This window comes from Denticeps clupeoides, chromosome 16 (genome assembly GCF_900700375.1).
Source record: "Denticeps clupeoides chromosome 16, fDenClu1.1, whole genome shotgun sequence".
In the NCBI taxonomy this organism is placed as follows: Eukaryota; Metazoa; Chordata; class Actinopteri; order Clupeiformes; family Denticipitidae; genus Denticeps; species Denticeps clupeoides.
This window is the reverse complement of record NC_041722.1, coordinates 10,626,018-10,646,781: the sequence shown is the minus strand read 5'-3', so window position 1 is coordinate 10,646,781 and position 20,764 is coordinate 10,626,018. Positions and strand designations below refer to the sequence as shown.

General features: G+C 39.7%; 4 protein-coding genes across 5 annotated transcripts; 2 read left to right on the top strand and 2 right to left on the bottom strand.

Annotated features, from left to right (window-relative positions):
• Positions 1-2,335: 2,335 nt before the first annotated feature.
• atp6v0d1 (ATPase H+ transporting V0 subunit d1) lies at positions 2,336-7,319 on the bottom strand. Its single transcript, XM_028956620.1, has 8 exons — positions 7,091-7,319; positions 6,119-6,290; positions 5,383-5,561; positions 4,831-4,910; positions 4,682-4,759; positions 4,406-4,582; positions 4,092-4,169; positions 2,336-3,533 (listed from the first exon to the last, which is right to left on the bottom strand). Exons 1-8 carry the CDS (start codon positions 7,218-7,220, stop codon positions 3,372-3,374), a joined length of 1,056 nt encoding a protein of 351 aa, XP_028812453.1. The 5' UTR covers positions 7,221-7,319; the 3' UTR covers positions 2,336-3,371.
• A 1,631-nt stretch (positions 7,320-8,950) lies between these two features.
• Positions 8,951-10,521, top strand: agrp (agouti related neuropeptide). Its single transcript, XM_028956889.1, has 4 exons — positions 8,951-9,005; positions 9,155-9,350; positions 9,546-9,637; positions 9,762-10,521. The coding sequence occupies exons 2-4, from the start codon at positions 9,215-9,217 to the stop codon at positions 9,960-9,962; spliced, it is 429 nt and encodes a 142-aa protein (XP_028812722.1). The 5' UTR covers positions 8,951-9,005; positions 9,155-9,214; the 3' UTR covers positions 9,963-10,521.
• Positions 10,522-12,181: 1,660 nt separating this feature from the next.
• LOC114765868 (chymotrypsin A-like) lies at positions 12,182-15,104 on the bottom strand. The gene is made up of 7 exons (XM_028956365.1): positions 15,053-15,104; positions 14,826-14,929; positions 14,621-14,700; positions 13,859-13,937; positions 13,101-13,281; positions 12,444-12,577; positions 12,182-12,343 (listed from the first exon to the last, which is right to left on the bottom strand). Exons 1-7 carry the CDS (start codon positions 15,102-15,104, stop codon positions 12,182-12,184), a joined length of 792 nt encoding a protein of 263 aa, XP_028812198.1.
• A 3,331-nt stretch (positions 15,105-18,435) lies between these two features.
• Positions 18,436-20,372, top strand: LOC114765829 (chymotrypsin B-like). Of its 2 annotated transcripts, none has more exons than XM_028956302.1 (7): positions 18,436-18,487; positions 18,588-18,691; positions 19,049-19,128; positions 19,313-19,391; positions 19,486-19,666; positions 19,771-19,904; positions 20,211-20,372. In XM_028956302.1, exons 1-7 carry the CDS (start codon positions 18,436-18,438, stop codon positions 20,370-20,372), a joined length of 792 nt encoding a protein of 263 aa, XP_028812135.1. The 2 variants fall into 2 exon arrangements, with proteins under 2 accessions (XP_028812135.1, XP_028812134.1); XM_028956301.1 differs by having other exon boundaries at positions 18,445-18,487; positions 19,049-19,149; positions 19,319-19,391.
• Positions 20,373-20,764: the final 392 nt, after the last annotated feature.

Genomic DNA, 20,764 nt, shown 5'->3' with positions numbered 1-20,764 from the left:
TGCATGACTAATCGGATGACCAGAAGGGAAGAGGTACAATAGATTTGTGCTGAATCGCAGGAATATTGAATCACATAAGGATTCATCACATATTCATCACACATGTTAAAGCCTGTTAAAACAGCTTTTGTTGGAAATGCATTAAAAAAGATTGTTCACCTTGCACAATGTCATGAAAAACATGCTAATGACCTTGCCAGATTGGCGGTCTGACACAATTAGCCCAGCAGTAACTCAAACCATGAGATCCAAATTCTGGCTTTGAATTTATGACTGAATTTTTTTACTTTAAAACTGACTGATGTGTTAAAATAAAATGGCACAGATTCTGTAGTACTAAGAGATCCCAAAAGACAAGCACACACATATACAATCAGTTATAAGGTTAAACCACCTGCACAACATTGTGTAGGTTCTCCTTGTTCTGCCAAAAGATCCATCAAGACAAGGACTTCACAAGACCTCGATAGGTGTCACGTGGTATCTGACACTCACTTGTTTCAGAGACACTCCACCAGGACAATCTCAGGGTTAAGCGTCTTGCTCATGAACGAAAGAGGGTTCCAAACATGGGCCTTTACAGGTTATCTGCTGAACACAAGGCTACAACCTAGGCCCTTAAGTTGTGAGGTTCATGAACTTTCCAGAACATCCCACACATGGTTTATCGGATTGAGATCTGATGTGCTGAAAGAAACCGCTCCCAAGGATGACTGTTACCACATTTGGTAGTTGCTAACCACCGCACACCAGGAACACCCCAAAAGAACAGACGATTGGTCATCCTGTTGTCTGGAATCACAACTTGACCACTGTTATAGTCTTTCAGATTCTTTAATACTCCCAATTTCCTGCTTCCAACTCATCATGTCACACCGGCGACCGTTAACTTGTTAACCTAGGTGGTGTATGGCAGGGGGAGAATTCCTCCAATTCTTTTGGACTAAATTTAGATTAGAAATCACATCATTCCCCCAAAACTGAATGTCTTATTAACCCACAATTTCTGAAACTCATTGCCTCATACAAAAAGCCTTTTTAAGAAAAGAAAATCGAAAGGCACACAGATGTACGCCACGAATCCTCTTGGCGCTCATTTATGTCATGTAAAATTCTCTTCTGTCGGTTGAGGAAGAACACATGGAGCCTTCCTGTCGGTATAGCCCACCCAGACTGAAAGACAGCCTGTTTCCCCAAAGGTCCTGACCTCTCTTAGAACTGGTTCAGGGCACTGCTTGTATAACCAAACCATTTTCCCCCCATGTCAACACTGTCCATCATGCTTTCTTCCTGTGCAGACACAGTACACGAGTACAATTAACATCCTTTTGCTTCATATTACCAGATTTTTCATTAGAGGGTAGGTTTTGTGATAAACTGCTAGAGCTTCCAAGAAATTTCTCCAGCAATGAGAGGTTGATCACAGGTTCAGCCTATTGTCCCCCCGCTCTTGGCTTTGAAACGATTTTCCGTGAGAACAATTTGTTTTTGATGCAGTTTCTCTCCTTCCATCCGCCATAACATTGGAGGATTGTCAAGCAAAAGGGCTGGAGCATTTCCCAGTAATTAAGAGGCTTTTTAATGAGCTCAGATATTTAATGTTTTTATTATATCTAAAAAGGGGTCATTCTCAGGGTGAATGAACGGAAAGCTGAGCTTGAGACAAGCATCAACCTACTTGGCTGTAAATAAGTGAAAACAGAAGTACTAGGATTAGTAGAGGAGGTCATGGATGTCAACTCACCTGCCACGGCATGAGCGTGAAAAGACAACAGCAGTTGTCCAGGCCAGGCAGTGCAATTACAATTTATATGAATTTGTGTGTACAAATTGTGGCCCCTATAACAATCAAAATAACCGGCCACAAAGTTCTGCTGATGCAGCGCTTTATAGTGTTTTATTTAAGTTGTGCTGGTAAATATATTGCTTGGTTGTTGGCAGGATCATGTGAATGGGCAAAAAAAAAAAAAATAATCTGAGAAGCACTTTGGCCAGCTGTCATCTAGCTCACGTCCAAACGTCATTGCAACACAAGGACAATTAAGAAGGTTTCAGACTTTGATCACGCAGATGACAAACATATCGAAGGCCTTACACTTTATTCCTCAATGCTTGTTTCAGCTATTTCACTCCAGACTCGCATCTCCACTTTAAAGACTGTAAACAGCACCATCTGCTGGAGACAAGAGTGCTACATCTTCAATACATTCTGTATTGAAATTCTATTATGAGACAACAATTAAGTGCAAAATACAAGCTGCAAAAACAAAAGACAAGGTGGGATGGACTGGCTTAGCCTCACTTTTAAAATTTAACTAAAAACAGAACCACATGCTGTGTACACTGTATTTATTTGGACATTTACAGCACATCACACAAAATAAGACAAATAATTTAAGACAATAAGGGGGTATAACAACAGAATGTGTTTTTTTTTTTCCATATATAATCAATAATATCACTATTCCATGTATAATATTAATGGATGGCCATGTTACATTTTCCCCTCATGTTAAAAATTACAGTCCATTTATTTCGACACTAAAAGTCAACCGCACTAAATATAGCAGATTGCAGCAAGACTTCAGTTTTAGAAGCAACAGAAAATATCAGGTGCCAGCATTATGCCAGTTAAAACATTACTTAAAAATGTAAACTCTTGATTTATCATTCCATACATATATATTTCTCTTTTTTCGTTTTAATATATTTCCAACAATGCTCAGATACATCAACTACTCATTACAATTAAGAAGGATGAGGATCACATCTAAATATAGACACCATTTCAATACATACACTCAATTTAATCTCAAGAGAATAAACGCAGGAAACTTGAAATCTTACTTTATGGTGGAATGGCTTTATGTTCCAACTGGTCCCATGATATCCAGAGGACCTCTATGGGGTTAAGAGTTATGCAAGATCTTGGAGCAGAAAGCTATGTGTCTCGCATAAGGCCTATAACCCTGAATGAAGAATGTGGAGCAGAGGTCCTGAATTACAGTATTGAGATTCAAACAATACAGCTCAGTTCATGAGGAAGAGGCCTATTTTTGACAAAGACGTGTGAGGTTTCTCAGGCGCTCTTTAACTGCCAGGCCTCTGCTAAAAGTGTCAGAGAAGTGAGATTTAAGAGTTTCATTATTATGAAAAAGCAGCCATGCTGGATGCTTTAATCTATGGTGACATTAATGCTTAATTTGAAATAAGGTATTTTAAAGCTAGTTTTCCTCTTGGCAAAAAGGTGAAATCGGACTGAGCATGTAATGCGAAAAAAGGGCCATAAAACAGAAATAAATAAGAAGGTATGAGCACACAGCTCAGGGTACGAGAGCCTGGGAGATGCTGTGGTAGTAGTGAAGTCAGAATTAGAATATGGGGATGTAATTGTCAATCTTAGCACGGTGCCTCTGGGCGATGCACTCTGCGATCCACACGATGTTCCTGCACTCCTGCTCCTTCAGCTTGACGTAGGCGTAGAAGACACTGAAGTGGAACTGATTCAGGAAGGCCAGCTTATTCAGCTTCACCTGTTCAGGTACACCACAGAGTGCAGAGCATTAGAACAGAATGCACCACTGCTCACGTCCACTGCTCAGAAGCTATTTCCCTGGTCAACCTAACCTAACATAAGTTCCCATTTGGCTCTGCCTACAAGTTCCAACACCACGATTAAGTTGGAGATGTTCGTTAAATCAAAAATGGTTCGTTAAAACAAAAGGTTACATGCAACTCATGAACCCAGATAAGTAACGTTGTCCGTGTGTGTGTGTGTGTGTGTGTGTGTGTGTGTGTGTGGGGGAGAGATTGTGCAATCCAACCATTTGCAGTTCAAGAATGATTTTAACAAACAATGCAATTTTAAGCTTCTTTCAAGAAAACACACAAGGTCGTGCAGAGCTTATCGGTTTCCGGCATATTCAAACACACTGGGCTGAAGATTTATGACAGACCAGAGAGCCCCGTTACATTGCTTTAAAAGATGAGGGCCTTTATCCAAACCTCCCTCAGTTCAAGATCAAACAGGGATGCATGTGTTGTACAGCTAAAGAGCTTCTGGGGTCAATATCTGAATACTCATTGCTCACCTCATGTTCAAAGAATCGGTCCTCGAGCGTTTTGTCTCCTGGGTTGCTGCCAGCTCCTTCAAATAACAGCTTGTATTCCTGGTAAGGAATTAACACATTTCACTGTAATCCTGGCAGTCATTAATAAACATTTATTAATTTCGAACTAAATCCCCTGAACAATGTGATTCACTACGACAAATTTTAACATTAGAAAGCCATAGGCCTGATTAATTTTAAAACCTTCATTTTATTATAAAACAGCACTGAGTAAAACAACTCATAAAAACATCAGTTGCGTTCAATTACATCCAATTACTCAGAGTTGGACTCACCGGGTAGTAGTCAGCCACTGCTTTGACCTGTTCGTAGTCATCGGCACGAGCCAGCTGAGCCAGTCCCTCAGGGTACAGTTTGCCACAATGGGGAAAAAGTTTGGCCCGGTCCTCTTTGGACAGTTCCGTTCCAAAAGAGTTAATGGTGATGATGAAAGCCCTGCGGTCTGCCTCAAACTGACAGGAAAGGGCAGGACAAAAATAATCAAATCAGCTTGCAACTGCATGCAACAGTAGTAATTTAATAGTAAATTCATAAGAGACGCAGTATCTCACCTCAAGAATGGGGCACATTGTGTCTGCTGTTGTACCACCAAGTGATGAGCAAAATTTATAGAAAGCTTCTAGATAAGCCTGATAAGGGTGGGGGAAAAGAAAATTGGTATATTTCCCAAAGAAAAATCAAACTTTCGCGGATGGCTTACTTTGTACAGTGTATTACGGATTATTTCGATGTTCATCTCATCCAGGTCCTGTTCTGATATGCAGTCTTGGAAAAACGCAGCTGGAACACACAATGCAATATTAAACGGAGAGCTACAAAATTTGCACATATTAGATAAGGATTTTATTATATTTTTTTATTTATAGAAATTTGAGAAAATTCTGCTTCTTAAAATTTCATTCCTCAACATTTTCACTGATACAACAGAAAATACACTCAGATAGTATAGTATTATATCACTGCAAATTTATTGTTTTGTTTAATTACATATGCAAAATGATTAGGATTTATTTGGTAATTGTATATATGTACTTATGTGTGTGCGCATGTGTGTACATATACATATGTGCGTGTGTGTATGTATATATGTGTGTGTGTGTGTGTGTGTGTGTGTGTGTGTGTGTGTGTGTGTGTGTGTGTGTGTGTGAGCGTGTATATATATATATATATATATATACATATGCGTGTGTGTGTGTGTGTGTGTACAAACTTTAGAGTTTCATTACATACATTTATGTAGTTGCAGACATACCTAGAGGAGTGTCCACAAGAATAGCGTTGTAGAGCTCAGCTGGAGTCTGAGCAATGTTGACAGCTTCCATTTGCTCAAAACTTCCCAGCGGATGGCATTTGGGCACGAGTTCAGAAATGGCACGCTGATGCAGGGTGCCCGTGATGAGGAGGATGACATTGTCAATCATGTAACTGTATCTGTGACAAAGAAACACAAAAAACAAAGGTCATTAGACAAATGGATAAAAAAATGTCTAAACTAAACATTGTGGAGGACTATTAATAAAAAGTTTTTTTTTTTTTCTTTCATGTAAACTGGGGAAGTGGTGGCCTAGTTGCCACTGAGCAAACCGTCCCCACACACATCTCTTATGGCTGCCCACTGCTCACCAGGGGTGATGGGTTAAAAGCAGAGGACACATTCTGCTGTGCTGTGTTTCACAATGATAATCACTTCACTTTCACTTGAGTTTAGACAGCCCAATACCAAACACAAAGTTCATTAATGCCATTAACTCAAAACAGTCTTTATTGGATATCATCTGAAGTGGCGAACCACTATAAATGTAACAAACAGTGACATCTAGTGACTAAAAATAACATTTAATTGAAAAAAAATTATACTGACTAATCATAGAGGTTGAAATATATGGGAATATTATGTCAAATATATAGAAACCAAGATCAGCCATGGACTGAATAGATGGCTGCAGCTAAGGACACTCAACTGCTCTAAATGTCTAAGTGACACTTACGTTATAAAATCCATAAAGCTGGCAAGAGGCTCATATGACTGGTTCCTCATGTGGCGAAACTCAACCACCATCTTCTCTTTAAGTTTATCATCAATCACAGACACTGTGAGAGGAGAGGCTTCATTGGCCAGAAAGCTTCCATAGTCAGTGCTCTGCAAGTGCAGCTTTAGATCTAGAGGAGGAGGAGGTGGGGGGGTGCAAAGGGAAGTTAGTCTGAAGTTAACATCAGAGGAACAAATGCAAAATGACTGTTCATAATTTCCACTTCCTCAAAGGAATTTTGACAGCGAGTCAATTGTGAGTTAGTCATTATTACTGGGTTAAAATATATATTATATATATACATACATGTGAGTTAAGAACATTTTGCTTGATTTGTCTATCCACAATTAAAATGCACTACATGTACCAGTCAAGCATAAAGTCAATCTAAACATAGGAATGGATCCTTAATGTCATATAAATCAGATCATTCTTACGAAATAAACACTCCCACGGGCACGTGGTAAAAGCGTCAAAACAGCCGCCAAAGGAAGAAATTAGAAGTTAATTTGGTGTAGGTTTAATACGTCGTGACGTGTACGGTCGTGCATCCACACAAAATAAATGAAGATGCATTCGGATTATACGGCAGAAATTTGGAATTTAAGAGGTTTTCAGCTGGTCAACTGCAGTCTGATTGATGCAATGGTGAGATGAAGTGGAGAAAAAAATAAAACATTTTAATGAGCGACCCGTGGCTTCTCAGTGTTATAAAATGACACGGCTAAAGAGCTAGCTTCGGAGCTTCTTCGTGGCACCTGCGCTCAGCGTGAACCAACCGTGGCCAACAGCCACGCAACCGCGGGCAAGAACATTTTCTGCGACTTCACGCAAACTGTGACACAAATATATACGTTCAAATGAGCTATGTTTCCAGATGTCTGTGCATTGCGTCGGAAGCTAGCTAGCCAGGTCGGCTCGGCGACTTACCTTCCAGCGTTTCACACTGGACCAGGTTTAAATAATCGCCCTGAGAAAGGATGCCGGCCTTAAAACCTCTGACCAACCCTTCCAGGTAGCCATTGTCTACATTGAAAAACAGCTCCGGGAACGACGGCATGTTTACGATTGAGAAACTCCCGATGAAGGGCAGCGAAGGGGCCGGCTGTGTCCCCGCAGAGCAGCTGCACAGGAAAATGCCCGGATGTGGAAGGAGCGCACGTGACCCGGCGCGCTCATGTGACCGACCAGCTGACTGGGGCGTCACGCGCATGCGTCACGCCGTGCAGGGACGAACGCCTTTCTGGTCAGGTTGAATAGGTTAACACATGAACGTTCCTTAATAATTACTATTAATAAGCATTTCAAATCATTTAAAAGAGGTTCATTTAAGACAAGCCGCACGTTTAAGAATAGTGTCACAGTAATAGCATTATGCACTTTAATTACACATGCAATCAGGAATTTATAAGAAATGAATTCAATTAACATATACAATACAGGCCAAAAGTTTGGACACACCTTCTCATTCAATGTGTTTTCTTTATTTTCATGACCATTTACATTGGCAGATTCTCACTGAAGTCATCAAAACTATGACAGTTTTGAATACATGTGGAGTTATGTACTTAACAAAAAGTGGAGACCCGACCTCCACAGTCACCGGACCTGAACCCATAAGTCATAAGTCCAACAACAATGCAGGTCTACAATCGTGCTGCAAAACGCTTGATCCACAATGTTTACTGTAAATATCTAAATTTTGTTTTACTTGGGTTGTTGGTCTGTGGAGACAAATCTTATGCAAATGCTTTCTCTAATTAGATACCCTTCTTGTTTTGTGTGTTCAGTAGGGTAACTCACTGAGTCACTGATATATTGCATCTGATCATGTAGCCCATTGAGGTTTTATTTTCAGGCCCACACTAAAATGTTTTCTGCATGAATGAAATTGGCCAGAACCATGTACAAGACATTTAGCCAGCATTAGTGTTCAAAAATATCTCCTTAAGCAAACCTGTAATGCTGGGAATCAATGTGCTTGTGAGTTCCCCTTGCTGCTTTTACAATGAAAATAATTACTGCAATGTGAATGATGTGGACCGAAATCAGGGAGCAGGAAATCAATCTAATCCAATGTAGACAAAGTAAAAGCCTTGGTAATAAAAACAGCGGTCACACACCTATGCTTTAACCCACGCACACAATTAAATAGATGTCCAAATTGAAGAACAGGGAAATAAACCGCATAAAGGTTAAATGTATTTCACTTTATTTTATTTTAGACTTAATTGAACAGCCTCTCTCTACCTACAGGTATATTGATGCCAGATGCACAGCATACATACTGCCAGTAACCTTTTGTTCATACTAGAAAAGAAGTTCTACCTACATATTCAGTATAAAAGGGTTAGCTAAAACATCCTGCCAATAACACTCAAATAGCTGTTAAATGGAGATGTGGAGACTTGAGCACTTCCATTATGTTAGAAAGGGTCAAAATGAAAAGGAAGAGCATAAATGGAAAAGTCCCTCTGGCCTATGTTCATTTCACAAATGCCTGTAAATATAATATGTTTTGGTTTTCCACAAATAAAGTGTACAATAATTCAGATGTTCATCTAATATCTTTGATAATTCTAAAAATATACCATAAGACACAGAACAGAATTTCAAATATAAGGTCATTATTATTATGAATGTTTTTTATGCTGCTGACAAATTAATATGTTTACCACTGTGGGGATGCCCCAAACCTCGTCCACACGCAGCTGATCTGGCCTTAAACCACACCTCCAAGCTGTACTTTGGGATCATGTGGCCTTTACCTCCCACCCCAGCAGTTTTATAAACCGGGGCATTCTGCACTGCTCTCTGGAATCATCTCAAGACCCAAGTGCTGCAGGTAAGTTATGCAGATCAGTCTGTAAATGACGGTACCTGCCATACCAGCACTAGTGAATGTAATTTAAAGGAAATGCAGACCTGCATCTTACAGCAACTTTTTGTTAAAGGTCTTTATGGTTGGTGTTCTTTTTCTTTTTTCTTTTTTAGACTACTAAACCAATCTGCTATCAAGAGACATTTTACAGATAAGAAAACTGATTAATCGCCATGCTGAACTCAGTAATACTCTGCTGGTGGATAGTTACCGTGAGCCTGCTGCCCCTGTGCACTGCACGGACTAACCACGTGGAGGATTCTCACCCCAGTCTCAGGAGGATAAAGGCATCGTTTCTGCCAGATATAGGTAAATAGACGATTCACTATTTATTCTATCAACAAATACAATTTGAAGCCGAGACTGCAACATGTATTCTTGCAGGCAAATCAGATTGTTCATAATATTGTGATGTTTAAGGCAATAATGCAATGCCTTATGCATTATATAAGATAATTAGACCACACTTTATAAATATACTGGTATTGTTCTCTATACAAACAGGTAAAGAACCACTTTCAAGAATTGATCCCTTGCATTTTGCCCTGGAAACAGTTGAGGAAGAGCTATTTGAGGACCCTGGATCATATGATGAAGTAAGTAAATGTATACATCATAGAATTGTGACAAATGAAATGAAATTGAATTCAGGATTAAAGATTGAAGTGCATTGTGTCACAATTAAAGCTAATGTTACCTTTGTTTTTTTATGCTCTCCAGTTCCCACAGGACGTTGGCCAGCCAGTGCAGCTTCAAAGTCGGTCGACTCGGGCTCCTCGCCGATGCATCCCACACCAGCAGTCGTGTCTGGGCCACCAGTTTCCCTGCTGTGACGCCTGTGATACCTGTTACTGTCGTTTCTTCAAGGCTTTCTGCTATTGCCGCAATATGGACCCCACCTGCACACATGGCCACGCCTAGCACTCCGCAGATCAGCAGGCAGATCAGTCTCAGCCTGCACTCTGATCGGTGAGACTGATTTGTAAGTGTCATGTGTTTTCATGCTTAAATATATTATGTATACAGATTTGCACAGTCAGAGCTAATGTTTGACTGCATGTTAAGTGTAAAAAAAGTAAGAGTATTTGTAGTACTGACAATATATATCTAGTGAATGAGTTTAATTCTACTTTGTGAAATTTATGTTTATTATTAAATTAGTATTTGGTGCTGATTTATAGTGAAAGTAATTAGATAAAGAGAAATCAAATAAAATTGACAAACAGAATTCATGAATAACTGCCAAGTCTTTAATCATTTTATTATGACTTTTTTTTTTTATTTGGGGCTATAGAAGTTTGTTTATCTTCTTCATATAAAACAGATTCATTTGACCACCACATAAAAAAAAACATGTGTTCCCATTTCACTTTTATTCTGTGCAGAAATTAACCTCAGTCGTCCCCTGTTAGTACAGAAGAAGCTTTTACGTGTACTTGAAAGAAGTGCTGACAGTTGTATATATTGTTAATAAAAAGGCTGAAGATACATGCCTGCCTTTGTGAAGAAACATATGATTTCATGATTAGGCCAGCATGCCTTGCTCCATTTCTTAGAAGCTATTATTCACTTTCTGTCCTTTACACTCCCTCAACAAATGGCCTTTGTGCTATTAAGTCCCTGGGCAATATATAAAAAGAAAACAGCTGACCTCGCTTTGCAAATTAACTCACATTAAAATGCATGCAACAACATGAAATAATTATCTTAATTTTTCTAAAAGTTACCTCTGCCTGTTGCAATGCTGAAGATTTAAAAAAAGGAAAGGAGTTAGAAAAGAAAGAGTTAAAAAGGTAGGTCATTTTGCACATGCGTTGAGTATTGGGTGTCTAGACATAAGACCACCACGTGCATTTCCTACAAAAACATACACGCCAGTTTTGCTTAATGTACATGATGCTGTTGGATGCTATTTATTGGGCATCAGATGTAGCACTTTGCTCAGTCCTGACTAAGTCTATTGCAAATCGAGTTCAGTCAACAACAAAAAAAATTGCTGTACATCTGTTCACCACTAGAGTACACAATTGCCCTCTTGATAAGCAGTGGTTCTAAAGGTTGGGCTGAGAAGGATATTTGTGTCTTGACTGTTGCTAACTAACCCTAAGCCATAATCAAGTTAGTTCCATCCTGGTAAGCATCTTTCTCGCTTTACGTGCCAGGACATTTATGACTCAAGGAAACTTTGAACATGTCAAGGCTGTGAAGATCTAAGCAGACGTGGAGGATGTGGATGAGGCTTTATTGAACGCTTCCTGTTTTTGGAGCAGTGGAAGGAATAAATGTGATTAAACTACATTGCCTGCTGTGTGATGTAGGCTCTTCATTATGCTCTACAGCAATTTCAGCATGTTGCTCTCGAATTACAGCACTCACCCCACTATGCTAAACTGTCACATGAGACAAATGACGTCTATAAACTCTACAACATTATTCTATTTGCATTAAAACATGTATCTGAAGCATACATTATTCATAGTCTCTTGAAATATATTTGAATAAAATGGCCGTACACAGTGCTTGACATAAACCAGCATAATGATACAGTGCACCACAAAGTCAGATAGTTTGAAGTGTTGTACACGCCTACATTTTTCCTCTCTAAAGTATACAGCATCCTTTTTTGCAGATGACAGTGGCACTGTATAAATATCCATCTCCAGCACTCCACCAGCAGGGCTTTCACTGCATATAAACAGGACCATCACAAAGATGGGTCCCTATATCCTACAAATATCCAGTCTGGTAATCCGTTCCTGTGCCCCCATGGCAGCAATCCTGCATGTAAGGTTCCTAAGATGATTTATACAGACTCCTTTTAAAAATGTTTCCTTTAGTTATATGTTTCGATAGGTTCATTCAAATACTTCTTTATTAACTCACTGTCATTTCTTTATTCATTTTATTTCTTTAAATGTGTTAATAAATTTCTGTTTGTGTTCTTGGATAATTGGATTAAAACATATGCTGAGATTTCAAACCCATACATGTATGTATGTAAAACTTGTCCTCTTATTTGTTAATAGTATCGATTTAGTGTTCCTACATTACAAGAGCAGCAAGGAAATTGAAAAACATCAAAGAATTCGTTAGGGGTACATTTTTCATTTATTGTGAAACTAAAGACAAACATGAGAGCCTCAGTTGGAAGTGATGATCTGGTCCATCCATGCACGGAGAGCGGTGACGCGGGCGTACACTCCAGGCATGCTGGGGGAGCAAGTGCTACTGCCCCAGGACACAATACCAACCAGGGTCCAGGCTCCAGCCTTCTCACAGACCAGGGGGCCACCAGAGTCACCCTGAAACACACAGATACACGTGGAGTTTTAGTAAAGGAAGGAAGGAATTACAAAGTTTGTGACCTGTCCCATGTTGCTTTGCTGTTAGGGACATGCATACCATGCAGGAGGAAGCGCCATCAGCACCAGCACAGATCATGATGTCAGTGACCTGGCTGCCCCAGAAGCGTTTGCAGTCATCGTTGGTCAATAAGGGCAGAGCAGCCTGCTGCAGTAGAGCTGGAGTGTCAGGGGCTAAAAAGAAACAAAATCTTTGCTATTTCCAAAATGATCAAATTGGTATAATTTTTCAATATTAGTACAGTGACAGCATAAGAAAATTATTTATATTTATGGCAATTATCAGACACCCTTATCCAGAGGGACTCCAGTCCCCCCTGGAGACACTCAAGGTTAAGTGTCTTGCTCAGGGACACAATGGTAGTACGTGGGATTTGAACTTGTCTCTTCTGGTTTATAGGTGAGTGTGTTACCCACTAGGCTACTACCTTATTTAAATAATCAATTGTATTGCAGGAAGGCTCTAATTTGTTTAATTTTGTAATGCATTTGAATAAAATCATTTTAGATCACATTAATGTAAAAACATTGGCTTTTTACGATGTTTCTCTTCTCACAGAAATAGACGATGTGATTTGTGCTGGGACCATGTTAAGTTATACGTATTGCAAAACAATATCCCAAAATTCTATTGAATGTGCTCAGCAGAACACCAATGGAAGTATGAACCTAAATCGTTCCAGAAGAAATGCATTACCATTGTGCTTGGTCAGTCCCCAGCCTGAGGTGACACACCTCATGCCACCAGGAAAGACATCACTGGTTTCAGCAACACACACAGGAGACACCTGGAGGCCCAGCTTGGCAGGGGTGGCCAGTTTGATGAGGAGGATGTCATTGTTGATGGTGAAGCCATTGTACTGGGGGTGCTTGAACACCTAGCAGATCATCAAACATGTCTTTTATTACTGTGCACTATGAATATTTGGTGAAAGTTACTGTTACATTTCATGCATAATGTTTACTGCCATGTTATAGAAATGTCATTGTTTTTCAATGGAAAAGCATGAACTGTGTTTGAATACATACAATTACAAAAAGAATAATTATAAATAGTAATTATGTTATGTTTAAAATACTGTTGAGGTCGACCCCACATCTGCTGATGCACTAGATACTGTACTAGAGTTTTATCTTTAATCAGTGTAACTTTTTTCAGCTCTCTTAAGATCCTCAAAAGAGGTTTTCTAATAATAAATTAAACCTTTAAAGTGACAGACTTGAGTTAACAAACTCAGTATTTCATTGGAACCAATAAAGTTTCTTTCTACATGTATATTAATAGTCCATTATTTACAATCATTTACTTCATGAACAATGTCTGGACTGGAGTTTTGACCCATATGAGGTCTTTTTAATGCATTAAACAATTGTTTCCCTTTTTTATTTTAAAGGATGTTTTGAATGGTAATGTATGTGATATAAATGACTGGTGAGGGCTTGTGGAGAACCAACCTGGCCAACAGCCATGACCTGGATGTTCTCAGCATTGGAGGAGCGGTCATGCTCACCCAGAATGACACGGTGGGAAGTCCTGAAAATGTTACAGTTAAGTTGCTTCATGAAAATTAATATTAGATAACCAATTAAGCTATTTAAACCATATCATATCTTCGTCATACCTTAGGGCACCCAGACACATACAGCGTAGCTTGTTCAGTGTGCATACAACCTTATCAGTAGGCTACCTGTGCTTTTTAGAGTAAATTTGAGAGCCTGTAGAAAGTCACCTTCAATGGTGAACGCAGTGAGATGGTTTTAGAAAAAGCTCTCGTGTCACTCAAGCTCCAGTAATCTTGGGCCGAACTGCTGTTGCAGTTTCCAGATATTCCAAGGCTGGGAGAACGGGTCTGCAGTGTTCGGTATGAGTGGGAGGTTCACTGCCTTTTTCATCTCAGAGGAGATGAGTTTTGACCTTGAAAGCCTTGACAGGGCTATACAGTTTAATGATGCATTTGCCCTGCAGCAGGTGATAAAGAGCTTTCAGGGGTGGGGAGATGCCTGTCTAAAGTTTGATAGACTCTTTCCTCTCATCCCAAATGCAACGTCTTCTCTTTGTGATTCATTGTGTCGTTATGTGCCTAGAGATCATATGCTTTTATTCAGCTTTAAGTGAGTTTCATACTTTAAACCAGGGCCTGAAACCTTTAAGATAACATATGTATACTTTTAAATAATAATAAATCTTTCCATATTTATAATGAAACAAAGTCTCACCTCACATTGCAGTGGGCAGCAGTTACAACCCAGTTTTCGTTGATCAGTGAGCCGCCGCAGAAGTGGAAACCAGTGTAGTCCTTTTTGACAAGCGCAGCAAATGTAGTCATGTTATTATAAATATTTTATAAATGTTCCAGTAGGAACCAGTCTCCCCCAATCGCTGTTAGGGTTTGTGTCTGGAACATATGAGAGTGATACACACCTGCAGGGACACCTGCCAGGGCCAGGAATGTGGCACAGCCTCCTCACCGTTCACAATCCTGGAGTACCCAGTAATGATGGGCTTGATGGCAGGGATGCCGCAGCCTGGATGAAGCAGCATTAAAACAGGTTGAATACGTTTTTATTTATATGCAACTAACACCAGTCTCTAAAATCATATTGGTCACATAGTCATCGCAGAACACGTGCTGGCTTTTTTGTTCTTACCAAAGGCTGTGCTGACAAAAGCAATGCAGGAGAGGATCCACAGGAAGGCCATGTCTTCAGCTTGGTGGACGGACTGTGACTGATGGCTTTTTATACGCCATTCAGTAACTCACCCTGTATCTTATCGGCTTATCGTGGGATAGCACACACCTTGCAGTGAGAGTTTCTCCACGTTCCTCATTTAAAATGGTATGCTAAACACATTTTATTTATGTTAGAGCATTTTAATAAATACAATTCTCAGATCACTTGGAAGGAGAAGGTTTAAACTTTTACATTGCATTATTGCAGCTACAGATAAATAAACAAACAACCAATCTTAAGTATTTCCATTAAAAATAGTTGTTGAAAAAATGGCATCATTCTGACACATACAATGTGTTTATCAAAAATACATACTTTGTCTAATATGAATTTTAAAGGACATATGCTTTATTAAATATGAATTGACTTATAGTCAAGTATATGTAGGGTACATGGCCCATTTTCTCAACCAATAATCCTTTTTCAAGGTCTTACTGTAAACATCTGTGTTTTTCCCAATGCAAACACAGCTCAGAAAAAGGAAATGCATGCTGTATTCAGAGTTTGGCTATTATTTTTATTACGGAATTTTTCAATAAAAACACACAACAAGACATTAATCATCATAACATTAATCAAATATGAACAATAAAAAAAAGGTATTGCTTTATTCAATGCTCAGTGCTTAGAAAGTAACATTTTCATTCCAAATTTCAAATACACAGTACAAATAGGTAACACTGAGCCCAAGTGACCAATAAACTGGACATAACAAACACTGCCAACTGATTAAAATGTAATTCAATGCCATGTGTTAGTGTTTCAATCTCTAAATATATCTAACTTGATAAAGAATTTATTCGTCTTTTTGGCGGTGTGGTAGCAAAACAGCCCATCTATTATCATGTACATTTGGAAATTGCTTCTGCCTTCTTCAAGCTGACTCTTCTACGCAATGCATTGCATAATTTATTCCTTAAAGGGTATAGTAGGGTAACAACTTTATTTTATGATATGCAGCCTCCAAATTTTAAGTAGTTCAAACTAATTGTAGTGACCAAGTAAAGTGCATGTGCAGTGTATAATCTGCCGAAATTATTTTTTGTTCTTAGAAATTAACCTAGATACTAAACTGCCTGTTAATTTGTTAATTAACGTAATGAGGCTAATGATACATTGTTTCAGAAAGAAGATGCAGTCTTGCAAGAGGAATGGCCAGATCCTGGTTTCTATTTTTATCTTTTGTGAACCCCTCTTACGACAGGGTCACAGAAAAGAGGGAGAGAGTGGCGGTGCTGGTGAGGGTACGGATGGTGTTTGTGGCTAGATTGGTCCACAAAGGTGGCGGTGACAAGAGACACAGCTGGTTGTGCCATTCTGATCAGCTGGGTGGTGCATTTCCCAGCTGCATGGGGCAGATGGGCCGATGATGGGTGGGAGATGAGCAAAACACACAAAGCCCCTTGTGGTATCGACTTTCCCATTTTTGGTGGGTCGTGGTGGTCCTGCCAAGCTGAAGATGGGTTGAAGCAAGAGGTAAAAGAGGACAGGCTAACTTTCTGGCAGGAAATTACACACTGCGAATTTAGGAGCAGAGTCGTGGTCATTGAGCACATCTGCAATGACTGAGCACCAAGCAACTGCTGATTAAATGTTCCGCGTCCGGGACTGGCATGTGATATTATTATATTATTTATATATTTGTGTTTTTGCATTAAATAAAAATTGGAATTTAAAATCCTAATCTCTTTAAAGATTTAAAATTTGTATCAATTAGAAAATGGTTCCTCCCGCCACCCAGACCACTGCTTCCTGGTGGACTAGATGTCAAAAGTCTGTTAACATTAGAACTGGGCAACTGTTTATTATTATGCAGTAATGCGGCTTGTCATGCGGTTAACTTCCATAATTACGTGCATATGGTAATAAAATGTGAACTTGTGACCTCAATGCTCTAACCTTTTGTGATGATGATATGTGTTTGAATGACACTGTGAGAGGCCATGAAAAGCAACCTTTTAACCTTTCACACTTCTAGGACAGTCCCAGTCCCAGACACACTTTCTATGTCTTTATTCTACGTAATTACTATCTTGACCAAATTAAAAACTCATTAAAAATGAAAAAAAGCAGTTAGTGGTCCTGATTCCTGGGGTGCTAAAAATCTATAGATGTACATATTTATGATTATAAATTACACATACAGTATTATTGTAATGAATGATTTCCACATGTTACCGCACCATGTCAAAATTCATCCCATTGACAAAATAAACTAAATCACAGATGCAAAAATGGATGTGAACCTTGGCCCATAAAGAAAAATTAGAACCTCCACATCATCATCCACTTCCACTTCCTCCAACACCATGAGCACCGTTTAACTGAAATAATTGATTAATGAAAGAAAGTAAGGTAAGATTAATTTTGTATACATCACAAAGTGCCATGGCAGGTAACAGTTTTCATGCTCTCCCCAAATAGTATTTTTTTGGAAGATAATTTTTTCATGATGTCACGACTACGGACTTACGGGGGAAGGAAGCGCAGAGGTTTGACATGTTGTGAAGGGGGTTTTATTAACAAATAAACAATAAATACAAATAAACAGCGGCGCGATGGCCAAAAACTATTTAACTACAATAACGAACGTAAACTTGCCCGCAGGCGTGTGGCGATTGCCAGAACATAACATACTAACGCCTACACGGTTACAATGTCAAGTTCACGGATATGCCGGAGATCTGGAAGGGGCGGAAACATCCCGCATTTAAGCGCTATCAGGATTGGCCACCGGTGTTGAGCACAGCTGCAGTCAAACCTGACACATGAACTCAGATGAACTCTTTAAATTCCTTTGAAATGTAATTCTGTACTTATCAAATGTCATTCACTTTATCAGGAAGCACTTTCCTATAAGTTCTGACTTTAAATAGTCTTCTACATTAGCTCTTATTTTATATTGCTTTCAAAAATGTTTAATGTAAGTACACCATTGCACATTTACTTTTTGAAAGCCTTAAATGAAAGCTCTGTATGTGGGTCAGCCTGCTCCTGCTATTAATTCTTTTTTTTATAGTTACGTGAGTCTGAAGTGCTTCATGGAGTGTTCTTCTCGTAATAGCCATTCAGAATGGTGGGAAGAATCTAGCCTCATACATCTGTCCACTGAAGGTCAGGATAAGATATCATTGGTAAAAAAAAATGTTCTTAGATATGGATGTACAAAACCTTGTCTGGATTAATTGTTAACCTTTCATGTATTCCTTAAAATGTTAAATAAGCTTTCATTGGCTGAATTCTGGCCAAACTTCGGTGATAAATAGGCCACCTGCACTTGTTTTCTCAGAGCTTCAGAAATGGCTTTCATGTGGTTGGTAGCTTGTTTTGCCATCATCAGCTCAGCCTATGGTATGTGTTGTTGTCCCTGGTGTGATGGGGATTTGCTATTGATCCCTACCTTTCTTCTGGGAAGAGTTGATCTAATTTACTTTTTCTGTGTTATTTCAAGGCTGTGGCGTCCCTGCAATCCCACCCGTGGTGACAGGCTATGCCCGCATCGTGAATGGTGAGGAGGCTGTGCCCCACTCGTGGCCCTGGCAGGTGTCCCTGCAGGTCTGTATCAAAACAGGGGATAATTTCTTTCTCCATAAAAAGTCATTTTGAAGATGAAAACGTATTTCATGAAGTTTTGACTAAAAATTATACAATTTCTTACTTCATTTTAAATGTTTTGTGCTCTGGACTTGGAATTCATATTTGTTATATTTTTGCTCCATTGTTGTCATACAGATTTGGCTTCGTTGTAACAAATGTCTCCAAATTGTAATATGTGAAAGCTGGACAATGTGCAACATATTTTCAGACAGGAAAGAGTTTGGTGCAAATGAACATTTTATTGTGGTGGCCCCTGCCAGATTCAATGGCTGAAACATTCATAGTTTTGTATCAGTGAAATGTTTTGCACTGCAGGACTTCACTGGTTTCCACTTCTGCGGCGGCTCTTTGATCAGTGAGACCTGGGTCGTTACTGCTGCCCACTGCAATGTGAGGTACTGGCTTGTCCTCTCAATGTCAGCTGCTGTCAGGAACCTTTACTCAGATCCCATGTGTTTGAATATTGTACATCGCTTGACAGCACTGACAATGAATAACTGTAGATTCTAAATATTTTTATTACTAAAAAGTTGTTATTTGTCAGTAAACATGCGCTGAAAAGTTTTCATATTTTCCCAGGACTAGCCACAGGGTGATTGTTGGAGAACATGACAAGGGTAAAGCCGGAGAGGACATCCAGACCATGAAAGTACAGAAGGTATGCTTTTCACAACCTGCTATTTGTTTCCCAGATGCATCTCATCCAAATGGAATAATTCAAAAAATATGCATACCCTAACCTTCTGTTTAAGGTCTTCACTCACCCTGAGTGGAACCCCAGCACCATCAACAATGACATTGCCCTGATTAAACTCGCCTCCCCTGTCTCCTTGAATGACCGCGTGTCCCCTGTGTGCCTGGCGGAGGCCTCTGATAACTTCAATCCTGGAATGACCTGTGTGACTTCCGGCTGGGGTCTGACCCGCCACACAGGTGAGAGACTGGGAAGCCATACCTGTCATTGTTTACCCTTATTAACTTGGTCAAATGAAACCAAGGGGCAAACCAAGATGATTTACCTTCTTGCTGTCCCCCAGCCATTACCACCCCTAACAAGCTGCAGCAGGCTGCTCTGCCCCTGCTCTCCAAGGAAACGTGCCAGACATACTGGGGAAGCAACATTACAGACAAGATGATCTGCGCTGGAGCCGATGGCGCCTCTTCCTGCATGGTGAGGCTTGTCTTGTTCCTCCCCACTGCCAGATTTGACATTAAACATCAATACGGTCCCTGGGGTGCATTACATAAACTCCCCATCACCAACAAATACAATGTGTTACTGTGTTTCTGTGTGTGTGTGTGTGTGTGTGTGTGTGTGTGTGTGTGTAACTGAACCTCTAATCAACTACAATGTCAGCTCCATTTTCTACCAGCTGAGCTGCACAGGAGTAAAGAGACATAATAACATCCAATAATGTTGCACAATTATGTCTCACCTGTATTTCATTTTCTGTCCCCTCTCCCATATGTGTCTCAGGGTGACTCTGGTGGCCCCCTGGTCTGCCAGAAGGACACCATATGGACTCTGGTGGGTATTGTGAGCTGGGGCAGCAGCGCCTGCTCTACCACAACACCCGCTGTGTACGCCCGTGTCACTGAGCTCCGCGGCTGGGTGGACCAGATCCTGGCTGCCAACTAAGGAGAAGAGACACATAAACCTTTGACAATTTTTGTTTCCATGCCATGAAAAAAAATACATCAGCGTTTTTTAACTAATTCACAGCAAGAAATAAAAAACTCCAAAGTTCAATTGTGTTGTGGCCTTGTATTATTCTCACTAACGCTAGGGGGCGATAATAATGCATGAAAGAATGCTTGAGAGAAGGATACTAAACAAATTAATTCACAGTGGTTATGATTCAAGGGTTACAGGTTTGATGCAAACAGGTTTCATGAAGCAGTGCAATATGTTTTGTCCTCTCCTAGGACAATAAAAAGTTAATTTCTAAGCACAATTTGACTAGGATACAAAGCTTGGTCTGAACATTTTCTCGAAAAAAAATATCTAAAAAAAGAAATCAATATGATAAT

Coding starts and splice junctions, on each gene's coding strand:
- atp6v0d1 (XM_028956620.1), bottom strand. CDS start 7,220: ATGCCGTCGTTCCCGGAGCTGTTTTTCAATGTAGACAATGGCTACCTG. Junction 5,562..6,118: donor AGCTTTATGGATTTTATAAC/GTAAGTGTCACT, acceptor TCTTTGTCACAG/ATACAGTTACATGATTGACA. Junction 4,170..4,405: donor CAGTGGCTGACTACTACCCG/GTGAGTCCAACT, acceptor ATTCCTTACCAG/GAATACAAGCTGTTATTTGA.
- agrp (XM_028956889.1), top strand. CDS start 9,215: ATGCTGAACTCAGTAATACTCTGCTGGTGGATAGTTACCGTGAGCCTG. Junction 9,351..9,545: donor ATCGTTTCTGCCAGATATAG/GTAAATAGACGA, acceptor CTATACAAACAG/GTAAAGAACCACTTTCAAGA. Junction 9,638..9,761: donor ACCCTGGATCATATGATGAA/GTAAGTAAATGT, acceptor TATGCTCTCCAG/TTCCCACAGGACGTTGGCCA.
- LOC114765868 (XM_028956365.1), bottom strand. CDS start 15,104: ATGGCCTTCCTGTGGATCCTCTCCTGCATTGCTTTTGTCAGCACAGCC. Junction 14,930..15,052: donor TTTTGTCAGCACAGCCTTTG/GTAAGAACAAAA, acceptor TGCTTCATCCAG/GCTGCGGCATCCCTGCCATC. Junction 12,344..12,443: donor ATGGCGCTTCCTCCTGCATG/GTATGCATGTCC, acceptor TGTGTGTTTCAG/GGTGACTCTGGTGGCCCCCT.
- LOC114765829 (XM_028956301.1), top strand. CDS start 18,445: ATGTGGTTGGTAGCTTGTTTTGCCATCATCAGCTCAGCCTATG. Junction 19,150..19,318: donor TACTGGCTTGTCCTCTCAAT/GTCAGCTGCTGT, acceptor TCCCAGGACTAG/CCACAGGGTGATTGTTGGAG. Junction 19,667..19,770: donor GGGTCTGACCCGCCACACAG/GTGAGAGACTGG, acceptor GCTGTCCCCCAG/CCATTACCACCCCTAACAAG.